This window comes from Nilaparvata lugens, chromosome 2 (genome assembly GCF_014356525.2).
Source record: "Nilaparvata lugens isolate BPH chromosome 2, ASM1435652v1, whole genome shotgun sequence".
NCBI lineage: Eukaryota > Metazoa > Arthropoda > Insecta > Hemiptera > Delphacidae > Nilaparvata > Nilaparvata lugens.
Window position 1 is genome coordinate 71,822,106 of NC_052505.1, and position 15,590 is coordinate 71,837,695.

At 34.0% G+C, this 15,590-nt stretch overlaps 1 protein-coding gene across 1 annotated transcript in view; it reads left to right on the plus strand.

The window, feature by feature from the left end:
* The first annotated feature begins 1,393 nt into the window (after positions 1–1,393).
* LOC111043992 (kinesin-like protein KIF21A) overlaps positions 1,394–15,590 on the plus strand; it is an 89,405-nt gene continuing 75,208 nt past the window's right edge. The window contains exon 1 of the mRNA XM_039420175.1: positions 1,394–1,705. Within this exon, the coding sequence (XP_039276109.1) occupies positions 1,668–1,705 (38 nt within the window). The 5' untranslated portion in view covers positions 1,394–1,667. The remainder of the gene's footprint in view (positions 1,706–15,590) is intronic.

Here is a 15,590-nt window from a genome sequence, read left to right on the forward strand (position 1 = left end):
TATCATAGGGTGACATGTTTATTACAGCTGGTAACTTTAGATGCTAAATCATATTATCTCAATATGATCTTGAATCATGATCATCTTTCCGTTCTTCGGTAGCCGCTAGGCCGACAATTTCGAAAACATAGGCCTGTAAAGTAGATTAATAAATAATCATTATTAGCCACCCTATTAAAATTTCTGGTCAGAAACCATCCCCAATATTCACACAACATATTCCCAAAGTTTCATGCCGTTATGTTAAGTATTTTTCAAGTCATAGGGAACAAACACACAAACAGATATTCATTTTTTTATATATATATAGAAGATAGAAGATTTCATTCGGCTCAAACAAAAGCCTCTCTAAATGGAGGTAGAATGATAAGGTTGACAACTTTCAGTTCTGTTGTTTTAACATTTTTTTTTTAAATCACTTTCAAAAATTTCATGTAGTACCTACTATTGTGTTTGAGACACTTCTGGCGCTATCATAGTTTCACAACTATTGTTCCACACTCCTATCTCTTGCAGTTGTTAACCATATCTATAATAAAATAAAGAGTTGGCTTATACACGTATGGGATAGGAAAATTATGTTTGACGCATCACCACGTCTGAACTACTGGACTAATTAACTTGAAATTTTGCTTATAGGCTAGATTCTTGATTAACCAAGGATGGTTATAGGCCTATTTTAAGTTCTTTAAAATTTCATTACGTCAAGTTTTCAGATTATCAAGTTTGAAAATAGATCCTTGCGAAGCACGGGTTCCTGCTAGTTTATTTATAATCTAGGTACCGTACTATAAGTTACTAATGTTGCTTGATGATTTTCATCATTATAATGCTTTATTAGTTGAGAATATGGTAGAAATTATTCTAATTAAAATGTATGTATAAAATAAATATTGCTGCAGTACCGCTTAGGAAAAAGCTTACAAGTTGCAAACTTTACAATTAATAGTAACAACTGCTAATACTTACAAGCTTACGGGGGAAAATTCAAATCTCTCAACAATATAGCGGCAAAAGCGATCGGCCAATAGCAAATAAGATTCATCTTGTCCACACTGAGCTATCGTGTATCAAGCAACGCTTCGGGAGTGTCTCAGAACTGCGAGCTTCAATTTGTCTAGTGTAGATAAGAAATTTCTAGATTACGTTTTTAAGGTAGAATAAAAGGTTAGGTTTCGGTTTTTAAATGTCAATAATGTTAATACTACTTGGAATGTATTTATTGATAATTATTAATGGGATAAGCACGAAATTGATGACGAAAATTTGAAACACTCGCATTTTTGAGATACCGCACTTATGAATGACACCAAACGCTTCGAGTTGCGTTGCAAAATGAACAGCTGGTGAAATGTCTGCTTGATCAAATATCGGCCGTTGCCTTTCTGTTGTATTCTTCAGTTTGCAGTTTCAGCAGTCAACAGTGAAGCAATATACGGAGTACCGAGTACGTCAACTTCAATGAATTATTGTGTGTTTCCAAAGTTCAATTTTTAAGTTAGTGTTTTGTATGTGCGTGAAATAACTCAATTACTAGAAATTGTCAATAATCAACTTATTAGTTCATGAGAAATTGATGAGTGTCTTTAGATCGTTTCGATACGTGCTATGATAATTATTTGTCAGGTTATGTCCGTTTGTAGTTCCTTATAGCGTACCAGTTCATCATGTCAGATGAAGAGTCTTCTGTGCGAGTTGCAGTTAGGTAAACATTCTTTTATTACTATGAATTAATTAAATTTTTGTTGAGAAAATACTGTAATTATAGAGTCATATAATCTCTCAACTAGAGATGTATTACGTTCAATATTAACATAACTAGGCTATTGTACTTTTAGGCCTATGTATTATTGTTCTTATTTAAACAAAAAATTGAATAAAACATAATTTATTAAATGTGCGGCTAAATAGTTATTTAAAATCGAACTAGGTATTGCTTTTATTGGAGAAATGTGCTTAAGTAGACTACTGTTTCATATTATTGTTTATTCATAATAGCCTACATAATAGTTATAGATGTATAGGATTTCTATTTTTCTACAAATTTAGTTGATTCAGAGAGCAGCCGAATAAAGCACTTTTTATAAAGGTTACCGTACTACTATCTACATTCAGTACTCAATCGTAGATCTGAATTCTTTATTTTTTGTAAGTTTCTTAAGTTATACCCATGTCCTATGAGCCAAAGAAATTTAATACCTGTATTTTGTTAGTTTATTCAAAGTCTTATTCATTTGCTCAGTAGTGGCAAAGAAAAATAGTGCAAGTGCATCAACTTTACTATATATTTTCTATATGGTAGTAACTTTGTCTTGATTCAAAAATTTATTATCAAGGCTTGTAACTTGGATTCAATAATATTGTTCAAGCGAGTCTTGGAGGGCGGCACAAAACGTGAAGTGCTTTTTACACTAGGAAAATTAGTATTGTGGTGTTGTTGGTCTCCCTAATGTAAAAATAACTTTAAGAACTGAAGCCCCCAACTCTATTTTCTACACTAACTTGGTGTCACTAATTTCCCGCCTGGGGTCCTATTGTGAATAATAGTCTATACATTTATCAGCCCAATTGAAATTCTATAGAAGAGGACTGGATTTACTATTTTCAGTTGCTTTCTGTGTCCAATTTTATTACAGAGTATAATGATAATATTGAGTCACCTGGCTGGCTCAGGTTTGGTGTCAAAGTTTTTTTAGGTCGCAACTGATCAATTTCAGGGCCTCTGACATAACCTAACGACTGCTTTTCAGGCAGCCGATACCGACGGCGTAACATCTGAAAGACGTTTCTCTAGAGTGGCCAGAGAAAAATATCAGGGCTATTCTAATTGATGAACCCATTTTTAGAAATTTATGTTTATTAAAGTACCGAAGTAAACTATCGTCATATTGGAAAGAATGAATTCCAAAGTTTCTACAATTTGATCCCCTTGGTCACTATTAGACTATAGTGAGTTCCACGTTATAATGGCAGTGGAGAAAGATAGGAGAGCAACGTTGCCGATCCTCAGTCTTGTCAATGCCTTTTATGGACGATAGGTTTACAGGTTTAATGATGTAATATCAACTGTCCATTCTCATTTAAAATGATCAATTATATTTTTTTTAAGCAAGAAATTATATTTTTCAATTATGAATTTTCATAATTAAGAAGTGCAAAAAAAATATTTTGTTAATTAATATAAATATTAACTGTTCATTCTCATTTGAAATGATCAATTATATTTTATTAAGCAAGAAATTATATTTTTTAATAATTCAATAATAAATTTTCATATTAAGAATGAAATATTTTGTTAATTAATTTTTAGTTCTACACTGTTAAAAGACGATGTGGCAACAGAGCAAAGCGAGATAGAGATAGCGCTATCCACTTTGTTGAATGATAGACAAGGATAGCAATATCATTGTTAATCAAACCTGCCATTATAACGTGGACCTCACTAGAGGCAGCCAGTACGCGCAACCTAAGTCTCGGAAGCCGTGGCTCGCAGTTAGCTGTAGAACTGTGTGAACTATAGTTGGTGTTACAGAATACATGGTTATTCTAAATGATGGCCTCATTTTCGATGAATTTTTAAAAATGATTACATCATGTAGAATTACTCTATTCTGTAACATCAATATACACAGTTCTACAGCTCAATTTCCACTTGAACAATATTCAACCATTTTAAGTAATTTCAAATGTCAGATCAACTGTCTTGTACCTTGTGTTGTGAAGTTGAAACTGATTTAAAGTTCAGGGTTATTGATCTGACTGATGGCGGATCAATGACGTAACAAACACTCGCTAACTGAACACTTGTCATTTGACGTATGATTGATGCTTGTATCAGAACAGACTTTTATTATTGTGCTAAATAAGTGAAAGTCCAATAATTATTTCATCCCATTGTCATTCTATTCTACTCTTATCGTAAAAATGAAAAGTTTTCCAATTTAAAAATTTGTTGCTGCAAATTCAAACTTGCTCTGATTTTCTATCTAAGCTGACATCATTTTAACTTGTCGTAGATAGTCTTCTTATCGTGTAAATGAAAAAAATTCAACTTTAAAATTTATATTATTCGTTAAATTAATGTCAAATACAAAACAGGAAAAATCTATGCACAAATGTAAAAATAACTCAATTTTGATTTTTTATGTTTATACTGAGCTTGCAATCAGAAGCTTATCTCAAATTTATCCTCTTGTAATACTTTTTAATACTTTTTAATACTTTTTCGCACTTTGCAAGCGTATTTCTTCTTTTGTTGAATAAATTTTATAACTACAATATCACTGAGAGTGATTCTCTTCTCTGTATAATATATTAAGGAACTCCTCCCTCAATACAAAAGTTTCATTAATAGGAAAATTAAGATATCCTAATGTTAATTGTGCTATCTAGGCGATGCCATTTCAATGTGTGGTTTACCAAATTCTTGTGGAATATGTTATTTCCTTTTACGATAGCTTGAAAGATAAAAATAAGTGATTCTTTCCGGCTTGTGATATCATAATCTGTTTTATATTATTGGTGATTCGAAATTTCCCTTAAATTGCTAAGATGAATTAAACCCTTTTTCATCTGATTAATTATATTAGTTGTAGTTCATGGCTAGTAACAAAATAAGAGGAAAACATTATTTGAATAAATTAACATTTAATAACCGGAGAATGGTATCAAATAATGTAGCCTACTTTCCAGTGTTTTCATGAGAATAGGTTTTTCATGTCGGATATAGGATAGAGATTTTTCTAATTTTTTACTGATAAAACAGTAGTGCTTAGTAAGTTAATGCTCTATTTTTTCTTTTTTGATGGTTTTTAATTTATTTTTCTTCTCCGAGACAGTATATAATAATAAAAATACGCAATGCCACATATTTCGCAAAAGATTCTACACAAAGGATCCCTCCCTGCCAGAGAATATAGAATGTAAATTCAAATCAATGGAAGAAGTCTGATATAGAAAGAATGTAATTCTGATATAAAATGAAAATTCTATACTCCCTGCTGCCTGAACACATAATACTGAGTCATATAAATACTCCTATAAACAATAATCTCAACTCCCAAAAAACGTCGCGGTCCTCACAATTTCCCATAGAAAGCTTTCTAATAAATTCAAGTTCTCTATAAGTTGGTTTGCATTCTCAGTGCCATGAATTTTTTCCAATCCTTAATATCTTCTAGATTAGAGTAATGAGGAACTAAATTTCAGTATCAGAAATAGAAAGTGAAGTAGGAAGTGCTTGAATAACATGACAGAACTCGATCGATTGTGATAAATATGAAATGAGGAGATGAGCACAATTGCCATTGCAGTGCTATTGTCACCAAGAGGTGGGTCTTTGCTGACCTGTTAACTGTACCTCTAATCTGTGATAGTGGCTTATTTATCTGGGCCGGCCATTGAACTCTGTCCTCTTATTGGCTTACGATCTTTCCTAGCGAACTACATTTTATACCTTATCTGGTATTCAAGATTTTTAATTGGAATTTTTATGCTCTGTACTCATTAATGGATTGTCCATATTCCCATCCTACTTTGGAAGTGATTAGTGCACCTGGAATTAAGAATGACTGTTTATGCCGTGCTAAAGTCAAGGAGTTAATAAAAATCTCACTGTCAACTTCCGTTTCTCATCATAAAGTTTCGTTTTTTTTTTGTAAAAAAACGTGTAATGAAATAAAAATGTAAAAAAATAAAACATCCACCTATTTGTACTGTTTCTTTGAATTGAATACTTTCTGCTTAACCCCGCCGAATACATACATTTTCTTCTTAGTTGAATGCATCTGCTTACTTCAAGATAGAGAAAATACTTTAAAAATTTAATAGTCAAATGTCAATTTTGCCAAAGTAATCTTGTATTTATTACATTTCTTTACTGCTTTTCAATCATATCCAGATGAATCATAATGCTCTAAGTTTATTCCCACTGCATTATAAATATTTTTTATCTTCTTTTATTCGAACCATAACATTTTATCTGTTAGAGTGGTAAACTCGTAATCTTTATTGCACTTTATTTTGTCTACTATCATCATCGCAGTCTATTGAACTATATTTCAATTATTATTGTATTTTATACTTTACTAATGTATTTTTATTCTATTTATAATATTATTTGTTAATTCTATCCAAAAGCATTTGATTACTCAAATAATGAGTTTCAGTGCAATGAAGTTCAATCCAATGAAGTTGAATATATTCTACATTATTTCTCCGGTATTGGCATTTTTATAACTTAATTTATTCTCATTAATAGATTGTAATCGAAGTAATTAATGTTGGTCCTAATCAGGCTTTGTGAGCTGAATAATGTTCGCTGATTAGGGAATGAAATCAGAGTGTTCCGCTGTGGATTTATCGACGAATTCGTACAGCTCGACAAGGTACCAGAGTGTATTAACTGCTGGGACAAGTAACTAGTCAACTTAATTAAGCTGACACGACTTTCAAAATACTAGGTCAAGATATTGACAACTCAATTTTCTTCGATGTCTAGAGAGTGATGCAGTACTCTTTTTAATGCAAAGTGCACGCCCATTTATTTAGATGGTCACCTCATCGTGTCGCCTGAGGCATCCCCTGCTTACTACTAGTTATTAGCAGCCACGTAATTATATTCTCATTGATATTTACTAATACTACACCTATCGTCATCAAAAACGTTTTGAGCTATTATCGAGTGCTTCGACAAACATTTTCTTATCTACACTTATTACCATCTTGAAGTAAAGCCTCTACGATTTTGACCTTGAGTGAATATTTCGTAAATATCAATAGTCTTCTTCAACCTTTTTTCATAGGCTACGATTCATTTTAAGGTGAATAACTTATTCTAAAATAGAGGAGTGCACCATTTTGCTACAAAATTTCTGTTAGCCTACTGAAGCATTGAAGTTCCACTTTCGGAGATGATGTTAAAAAATGATAAACTTCTTACTTTTCATTCAATGTTTTTCTCTCTACTAGACTAGAATCCAGGTTCAATAAGTTGAACCTGACAAGAATTTAACCTACGTTTTTCTATCTGATCCAAACGAAGTGATCCTTCTTCCAAGTTAAGTCAACATAAAATAGGCGGAGCAATTTCTTAATTGTTGGGTTTTAGTTATAGTTATATAATATTCAAGTTACAATCGTTGTATTAATATAATCTCCCGGTTGCCGCAATTTTAACCATTTGCCTAACGAGAAGCTGAGCTTTTTGCTTCCCTCCAACAAGTTATGGACACATGCTTAGCGCAAATTAGCATAAATTGTTTTTGCACTACAACACACATGTCGTGAAAGTGAGATAGCTGTTTGCGGGTGGGTGCAGCCCCCTCCCCTCACCACTCCTCATCAGCTGATCGGGATGGTTGATGTTTTTCACGACTCCTTCACTGCACGAAAACCACTTATTTCTGATTCCTGTTGCTGAATTATTGCAATTCGCAGCGATTCCATGCGCAATTGCCGGTATTGCTTTACAGTGGTGTAAATCGTCCAACAATCTTCAATGAATTAAGTTCTCTCTTCTTTTTGTTTCCATCTTCCTTCTCCTCCTACTCTCTTCCTCTTCCCTGTCCCTCTATCTCCTTCTCTAATGTCTTCTTCTTTCCTAAAATTCTAGCTGAATCTCTTCTACTATCTTATTTCCTTCCCTCATTTATTTCTATTTAATCAGTTATTCATTCATCCTCAATGCTCTTTCTCATCTTCGTGTATTTTCTGTACATCGTACTTTTAGTTTCATTTAGTTTTCATTGCATATTGTTTTCCTTCAAATCCTTTTCTTCCCCTGTTTCTCTTCTACTATATTTTTCCTACCAATTCCTTCTCCTCTTCCTATCCCTTTCCTCCTTCTTCTCCTCCTCCCCTTCCTCCACCCCTTCTCCTCCTCCTTCCCCTCATCATCATCATCATCATCACAATTCTTCTACCCTTCTCTACTTGTCGATTGCCTTCATTGAATCGGCGCCTGCTTTTTTATACCGTCCATCTGGTTGAAGTGTTCATTCTATTTGGCTTGCGCAATCGTCTAATCGCGGCGGCCGTTTCCTCCATGTCCTTGGCAGACAGATGCTGTTTTCTCCTGTCTATTCATCAGTCACCTTTATTGTACTATTTAGTAATACTTTGTCATTGTTCGAAAAACCTCATTTTTGCACAGCTCTTTCGTTTGGGCCGCTTTTGTGATGTAGAATTGTCCCTGATCATGCTTTCGACGCAACTGGTGCCAGTACATCCTTGGCTTCTCCTTATCCGGAATAAATGCTAACCTCCTGACCAGGCGTGACGCTCTCCCATCAGCCACCTTTTGCAGTGGCGCTCTGCACTAGTCCAACGATTTCTTCTCAGTGGCGTCGTACTCTGCTCCCCACTATTCAAAGTAATGATACGTTGCAGCCTGTGAGTCACGGTACGTGATCATGAATGTTGAAAATATTGAAATACAGAGATGCTATCATCTGGTCAGCCATTCTGGTACATTGGCTTCAGTGAATTTCCATTTCTACTAGACAACTTTCTCGAAATAGATGTACTGTACTTTTTCTGATTATTAGATTGATGGATACTTTCTAATTTCAATAATCTCCAACTGTGATTCGCTTGTCCTTACATAGAACCATACAGCTATTAAATTAATATAAATTGATCACAGTTGTTTCATTTCAATTATGATTTTAGACTCCGCTTCTTCATAATTTCTCAATTATAGTACAACAGTATTATGCAATGAGGAGTTATTAAATGCTTCTAAAATATAATTTTCTCGAATAAACTCAAAATTAACAAAAATTTAGACCCAAAGATTGGTTTTAAAATCATTAGTTAGGATTCCTATTGATTGAATAAGTTCTTTGAACCAGCCTCGACTTAAGAATAAAGCAGCCTTCACAAAGGGACAATTGTAGTTTCAACTAGCTGCTGCGGGAACACGGAATTGGAAATGTGTGGATCTCAAATGTGCATGACATTTCCAATTCCGCGTTCCCGCAGCAGTTAGTGGAAGCTACTATTGTCACTGTGTGCAACTTGCTTTAAACTGAATAGCCTAAAGTGCAGCCGGACCTCTCTTTTTTACAGTCATATCATAACAACTCACTATACAAATTAGTAGGTAGTGCTAATGAGAATGCAATTAATATGAATTAAGACTTGAATTAAGGTTAAGCTTGCAAACTTACTTTACGATTTATTTCCATGAGTTTTAACTCATTTTCTGCTGCTGCTTTTTCTAGCTCCTTCAAATCAATAATGTAACATTGATTGATTTTCAATATCCGAAAAATTTCCTTATTGACGCAAGATGAAGGATTACGAAACTGCTATCTGGAGAGCATTTGTCATTAAAGAACGTTTTCATCAACAAGGTGATTCTTAAAATTTTTGTACTCACTGCCTCGATATATACTACTTGTTACAAGATTTTAAAATTATTTCTGATTTTATGTGAATTTTAAAAGGATGTGAATTCAATATACAGGCTCCTACGATTGTATTTTCTTGTTGGCAGTGTAATCTTGTAAACTATCTTTCCATTCATTGAGATTAAGTTGGAAGGCGTTTAATTCAGGCTGCACACAGGCTGTGGCGTAATCGATTGAAACCGGATTGTTTTATCGTTTTTCTAAAAATGTCTTTTTCCATGCATGTGGAATGCTTCAAAGCAGTCAACATAAACATTTCACGACCTTGGATAAGTTATTGGAAGTGTGACAGAGAAAATGAGTACTTAAGTTAAGCTGGTTGGTCATTGAAATGAAGAGAGATAGCCAATGGCGTATCGTCTAGCTAAATATCAAACTAGGTTATACGGTCTGAAGCCAGCGTCTCTAATCTTCAGGTATTTTACCTTGATCTACCTTACTATAATCTGTCTGTAGGCCTACTTGATGGGTTCTTTAACTGTCGAAAGGTAAACGTCCTGCTGGTTGACCCGTCTTTCTCCTGTGGGTAATCTATTATTAAACAGTAGTTTAATCAGATCAATACTTATGGTTAATTTTGAACTCCTGAAAGTACCCGATATTTTGGGAACAGTTGCCTCTTCTTGATTGTGCTTCTGTTTTATTTTTTGCGTTTGGACAATTTTGTTAGAAAGGTCACCGTTGTGTGAACCTTGACATATTGTGATTACAGAAGCAGAAGCCGATGCCCACAATTCTCTCCAGTGAAATGTTGGCATTCTTTCAAGGCACATCTCATCGACAATTATTGGCAAGATTCACACATCGCAATCCCACTGGGCTCCTCACAAGTGCTGTGGTCTGATTTCAAATTATTATCTTACACATTGCATAATATTATCATTGATAACTCATAATTATCTCATCAATTCGCTGAAAACTCATTATTATCTTAACAATACGCTGAAAAACATAAATATAGAAAGTTATAGTTCACTAATAATTTATTTGATAGCACAGTATAGCTTGATGAAGTCTGAAAGCATCTGCATCAGTTAGGCTACCTACTGTATTGTAGTTTTAAAAATGAGAATTTACAAATATGTCACAAATTTCATTTATTGATAAATATTCTTGATAATAGATATTTTGTTGATGATTAAAAAAAAATGGTGTGTAAAATGGCCACTTTGCAATTTTTTACTATTATCTATAATAACATAAATCTATTATCACCTATCATTTAAAGAAAGATGCTTCCGCCAGCGCGAATAGAATTGGTACAATACATTTATAATTTTGATTTCTCATACTCTAATAATAATAATAATAATAATAATAAATCGGTGATAATAATATTAAATAATATTATTATTAAAAATGAAACATTGTAGCTGGTTTCCTTTTTACTTATCAAGCCATGTGAATGATGTCGGAAGTACTTTTTCATATCTTTCTTATTGAGCCGATGATGAGTTATAGGTTCAAAAATATTGGTTGGGGTCTTGATGTATTCCCATTAATAAATCGTTTGAAAACGTCTTCTGCAGTTCTACGCCATTAGCCATAATCTGAATATTTTCAATTAATCAAATTCTCTCAACTCTTTCTACTCGAACATTCTGTAGATTAATTCCTTTGTTCTCTCTATTCACTTGTCTTTTTCAAAGCTCTTCAATTGTTCACTTTCCTAGACCTACTTCTGACAAACTATGGACTTGAGTAGCATTCAGGGTGGCAACTTTCATCTCCTCCTATTGATTTTATGAAGGGGAGAAATCGGCCCCGTGCACAAGATTCTCCGCTTAAATCGGCCTTCGCTCCCTACTAGCTGAAACTGAGTTTGGCTACTGGAGGATTAATAACATCCATAGTTTAAGAAGAATTTTTTAATGCTTTTACCTTAGATAATGAATCATTATTTGTTCTATTGGCGTCAATTCCCTCAAAGTCGGTCTCCTTTTGAGACGTTTTGCTATTATATGGAGAATATTGTCAATGAACTTTCAATCTGTATTCTTAATTTATTATTTTATTAATTTTAAAGGGTACTATAATTCGATTTTAAAAATATCATATAGTTCTTTTGAAAGACATAATCAAGAAGTCGGATGGTTTGATCAGATTCTCCTTTCTACATTGTTATCAATTCATAAATTCACCTATCGAATCATGAATGAATCTTTCACTTTCAGATGTATATTGATTCTAATTGGCCATGAAAATGTTTTCTCACCCAAGCAAATTCATGGCCCATCATTTTGCAACTTTATCACGCCCATGAATCCCGTTAGCAACAAACAGTGTTCGCACATTATTCAATAAAACGTTTTATTGCTTTTAGGTTTGTTATTTGTGCGGTGTCGTCTTTTTATCTGTCGTTAGGGCATCCGTTTGAAGACTATCATGTTTTATTATTCTCCTTTGTCTCTTAAACGACGAATCGAAATTGATTTTTGCTTTATTGGTGTCCACAATTGCTGATAGCGGTATGCAGTACAATTGAAATTAATAGGCTCTTGTGCCAATTGAACGAACATTGTTAATTACTTAACTAATGTTTTTATCTATATTTTATCCTATAATTTTATTTTTAAACTAGTAGGAAGTATTTCACATGTTTTTTCCTGATAAAACTGTATTGCGTTTTTCTAAAAATGATACTTAATAGTCATGTAACACAGTAACCTCGGCAACTATTTCTCTGACTTGTGCTCTCCGGACAGTAAATCATACATTCTTTTGAATTTTGATTAGATTAGATCAGACTTCTTTATGTATGCTAATTTTAATATTAATGCTGGCATAATAACTCATATACAATATAGCAAATTTTTCAATTCATTTAAAAAATATGATCCAAAGAATTATTGAAATTATTATGATTTTTATTATTATTTATATAAAAAACTTTGAAATAGTTGAATGGTTTTATTGAATACATTGAAAAGTGAGACATGTGAAACTAGAACGAGAACTAACTGGAAAAACGCATCTTGTTATAATTTGGACAAGTGAAGGAAACGTAGCTCATATCGGACTGTGTTATCACCTAAATTTGGAAGAAAAATAACACAAGGATTGTCTTGGTATTTTATCTACCAATGTTATTACCTCAGTGTCATTTGTAACATAAAAAAGCGAATAAGAAAAAAGTGAACTACTTATATAATACGGAAAATTAGTGGTGGTCTTCGCAACCAAAGCCATCTTATCGCACAGATTGAGATGCGCGCCGCCTTATTGTTTTTTACGTTCAGACAGTGTCTGTACTGCTTAAGGACAGTTTATTAAAAAATCTCTTTCTGGTGGTTTAGAACCTTTCTCAAAATGAAGGTCAACTCATTTCTCACCCCATCTCACTCTCACCCTCACCCCACCTCCTCATCCACCTTCCAGGTGGAAAGCAGAAACCCAGAACTTATTTTGACATCTTTAAAAAAATCATGAAAAAGATTGAATCTTGGTACTTTTCTCTAAGTAAATTGCACACTTTTTAGCAATACATTTCACAACCTTATAATACTGTTTATAGATTCTTGAATCTGATTTTTCATTACTCAGAACCTTTCTTTCCATGAGCCTACATCAGGAATTTACTCGAAAGTCGCCGTATTTCTGTGAACTCATCTCATACAAAAGCCTAAAGTTGGACAGATTTGCAGCTCTAGCCTACTAATACAGACGCATCATTAGTATTTGTGACACTACACGAGTACACACCTTTTGCCGGCCTGCGTGGTAGCGAGAGTATGCCCAGCACTGTTTAGATGTGGACTTTGAACTGGTGGGACGTTTTGCAAGCCTCCGCGCGGTGGGAAGTTGGTCGGTGCATGTGGGATGAGACAGCAGGCACCCAGGCAGCGGCGCTCTCACAGTGTGGGCACAAGCACATCCACTCACACATACCTTCCGTGTATCGATGATCGTCACAAATTGTGCCTCCTTTCAGAACTGCTCCACATTCACATTGCATTGCAACCATTCGAGCACATCTGTCAACATTGGAAGCTGATTTCGCATCAAGATAGATTATGTGTATTTTGGTTGTCAAGGTCAATAACGTGACACAAATAACTTGACTTGATGTGTGTGTACGCTTACACCCTTACAAAATCCTTTCTTCTTCATCCTACTTGATTGTATACTATCGAATCTATCGAATTATCTAAATTTGCAGTTCATATTTTTTATGTCCACATCAACATTATTGAAATGTATTAAATAATATAATATGAGACTATTTTTGCTCTAACATTGACTTGCAGTAGCTATGAGCATCATCATCATCATCCATCATGGACTAGGCTTGTAAAGCCTGTTCCGGTGTCCACCGCTTCCTCGGTCGTCCGATGTCTCTTTTCCCATCCAACTGCAACTTCCAAGCTTGTAGTGGCATACGGCGCAGGTGATTTGTCCACTTCAATCTGTATTTTTTATGATTTCTGTTAGGGGTTGCACATTGCACTCACTTCGAATTGATTCAATTCTTATGTGGTCTCGTCTTGAGTATCCCTGAATGCTGCGCAGAAACCTCACTTCTGATGCCTCAATTCGTGAGTCATCGTTCTTGGTCTTTGTCCATACCTCACTACCGTATGTCATTAAAGGAATGGCCATTGACCAATAGAACTTAATTTATGCTATGAGCTTAGACTAAATAAACAATTTGAATCTGTCCTACGAGTAGATAAAGCACGGAGTAAGAAACAATAATGTCTTTCCTTATTTTGTGATAGAAGGGAACTTGCTAACAAATTTTCCCATCTTTCCTCTTTTTTAATTATTTCTCCTGTTGCACTCCCTCTCCCTTCAAACATCTTTCTTATCTCCAGTTCACCCTACCATTTAGCTAATAATATTATTGATGTTTCGCTTTTGTTTGTTTTTTGTTCTGTTGTATTACAATTTTGTTTCAATGAGCTTTTTAATATTTGAATAATTTTAATAGAATTCATCTAATATAATGTACGAAAAAATGTTTCTTCAAAAAAGTCCGAGTCAATTGAATGGAGGAAGTATTATCACTGTTAAAATAGTAGTTTATTCTTTGTTTTTTCACTCATGTTTTCAGTATGTTAAATAAAGGCGGAGTATACTTTTCAGTAACTACACTTCGGAAATTGTCCTTGGTTTGCATTTGCTATACAAAAAGTAGGATAAATCCATGACGCTTGAAACAGAAGGTTTTGTGCTAGTAGTGTACTTTAGCTAGTGTTTGTACATTTGAAAGAAGTTGGTGTTTTGCATTTCAGAGCGACTCAACTAATAGCTGCATTGTCACTTCTCCAAATGATAAATATTACCGCACAGTGTGTTGTTTTCCTTTTAGCCTCCTTCGTTTCTGTCTTATCGATTGTCACTTGACAGATACACCTGTTGTCAAGTTTTTATCACCTCCCATTTTCGCTCGAGTATCGATGCTAGTCCGCTTCCATATTATAGTGATTATGATAAATGGTTGTCATGCATCATTTGTCAAATTCTGTGTATAGATACTTTGCACTAGTAGTAACAGATACCAGTAGCATAATTCTTTCAGCCTTGCATACTCAATCCAGTCCTAGATTACAGAATCATTTGCAGAGAAATGAATAGTATGGTCTGGAATTGAATAAGTGATCAATATAGTATCAAAGTATGGTTGATCATGAAAGTACAATTATTGCTAATTTCCCTTATGGAAATGTACTATTTGTTGCCAGTAAACAGAAATCTAATTAGATCAAAGTATAAGTATCAAGTATAAGTATATTTTACAAGTATCAAAGTACAATTGCTCATTTCCCTTATGGAAATGTACTATTTGTTGCCAGTAAAGAGAAATCTAAGGAGTGATATATTAATTTTATTTTTGGTGTAGATCCATCCAGTTAGAAAATGGTGTAGATCCATTAGTAAAAAAATATATTTTACAAATCATGATATATAATGAATACTCCATGTCGTTAGTATCCTTTACGTCGTATTATTGCCATGGCTGGGTTGTTTTGTATGCAAATAAGATTCCTACACTTGATTTTTCTCTCATGTGGAATTGTTGTGTTGGTTGGCGGTGTGAGCAGCTTGATCTGTATTGTTTGGAAAGCGGAAAGTCTTTGCTTCTTCAACGATGTTACATGATTGCAAAAGCTCTTCTGTCATTCTTCCCACGCCGTGGTTCAATCTCGATAGTGTCGACAAACACTGATTTATTAC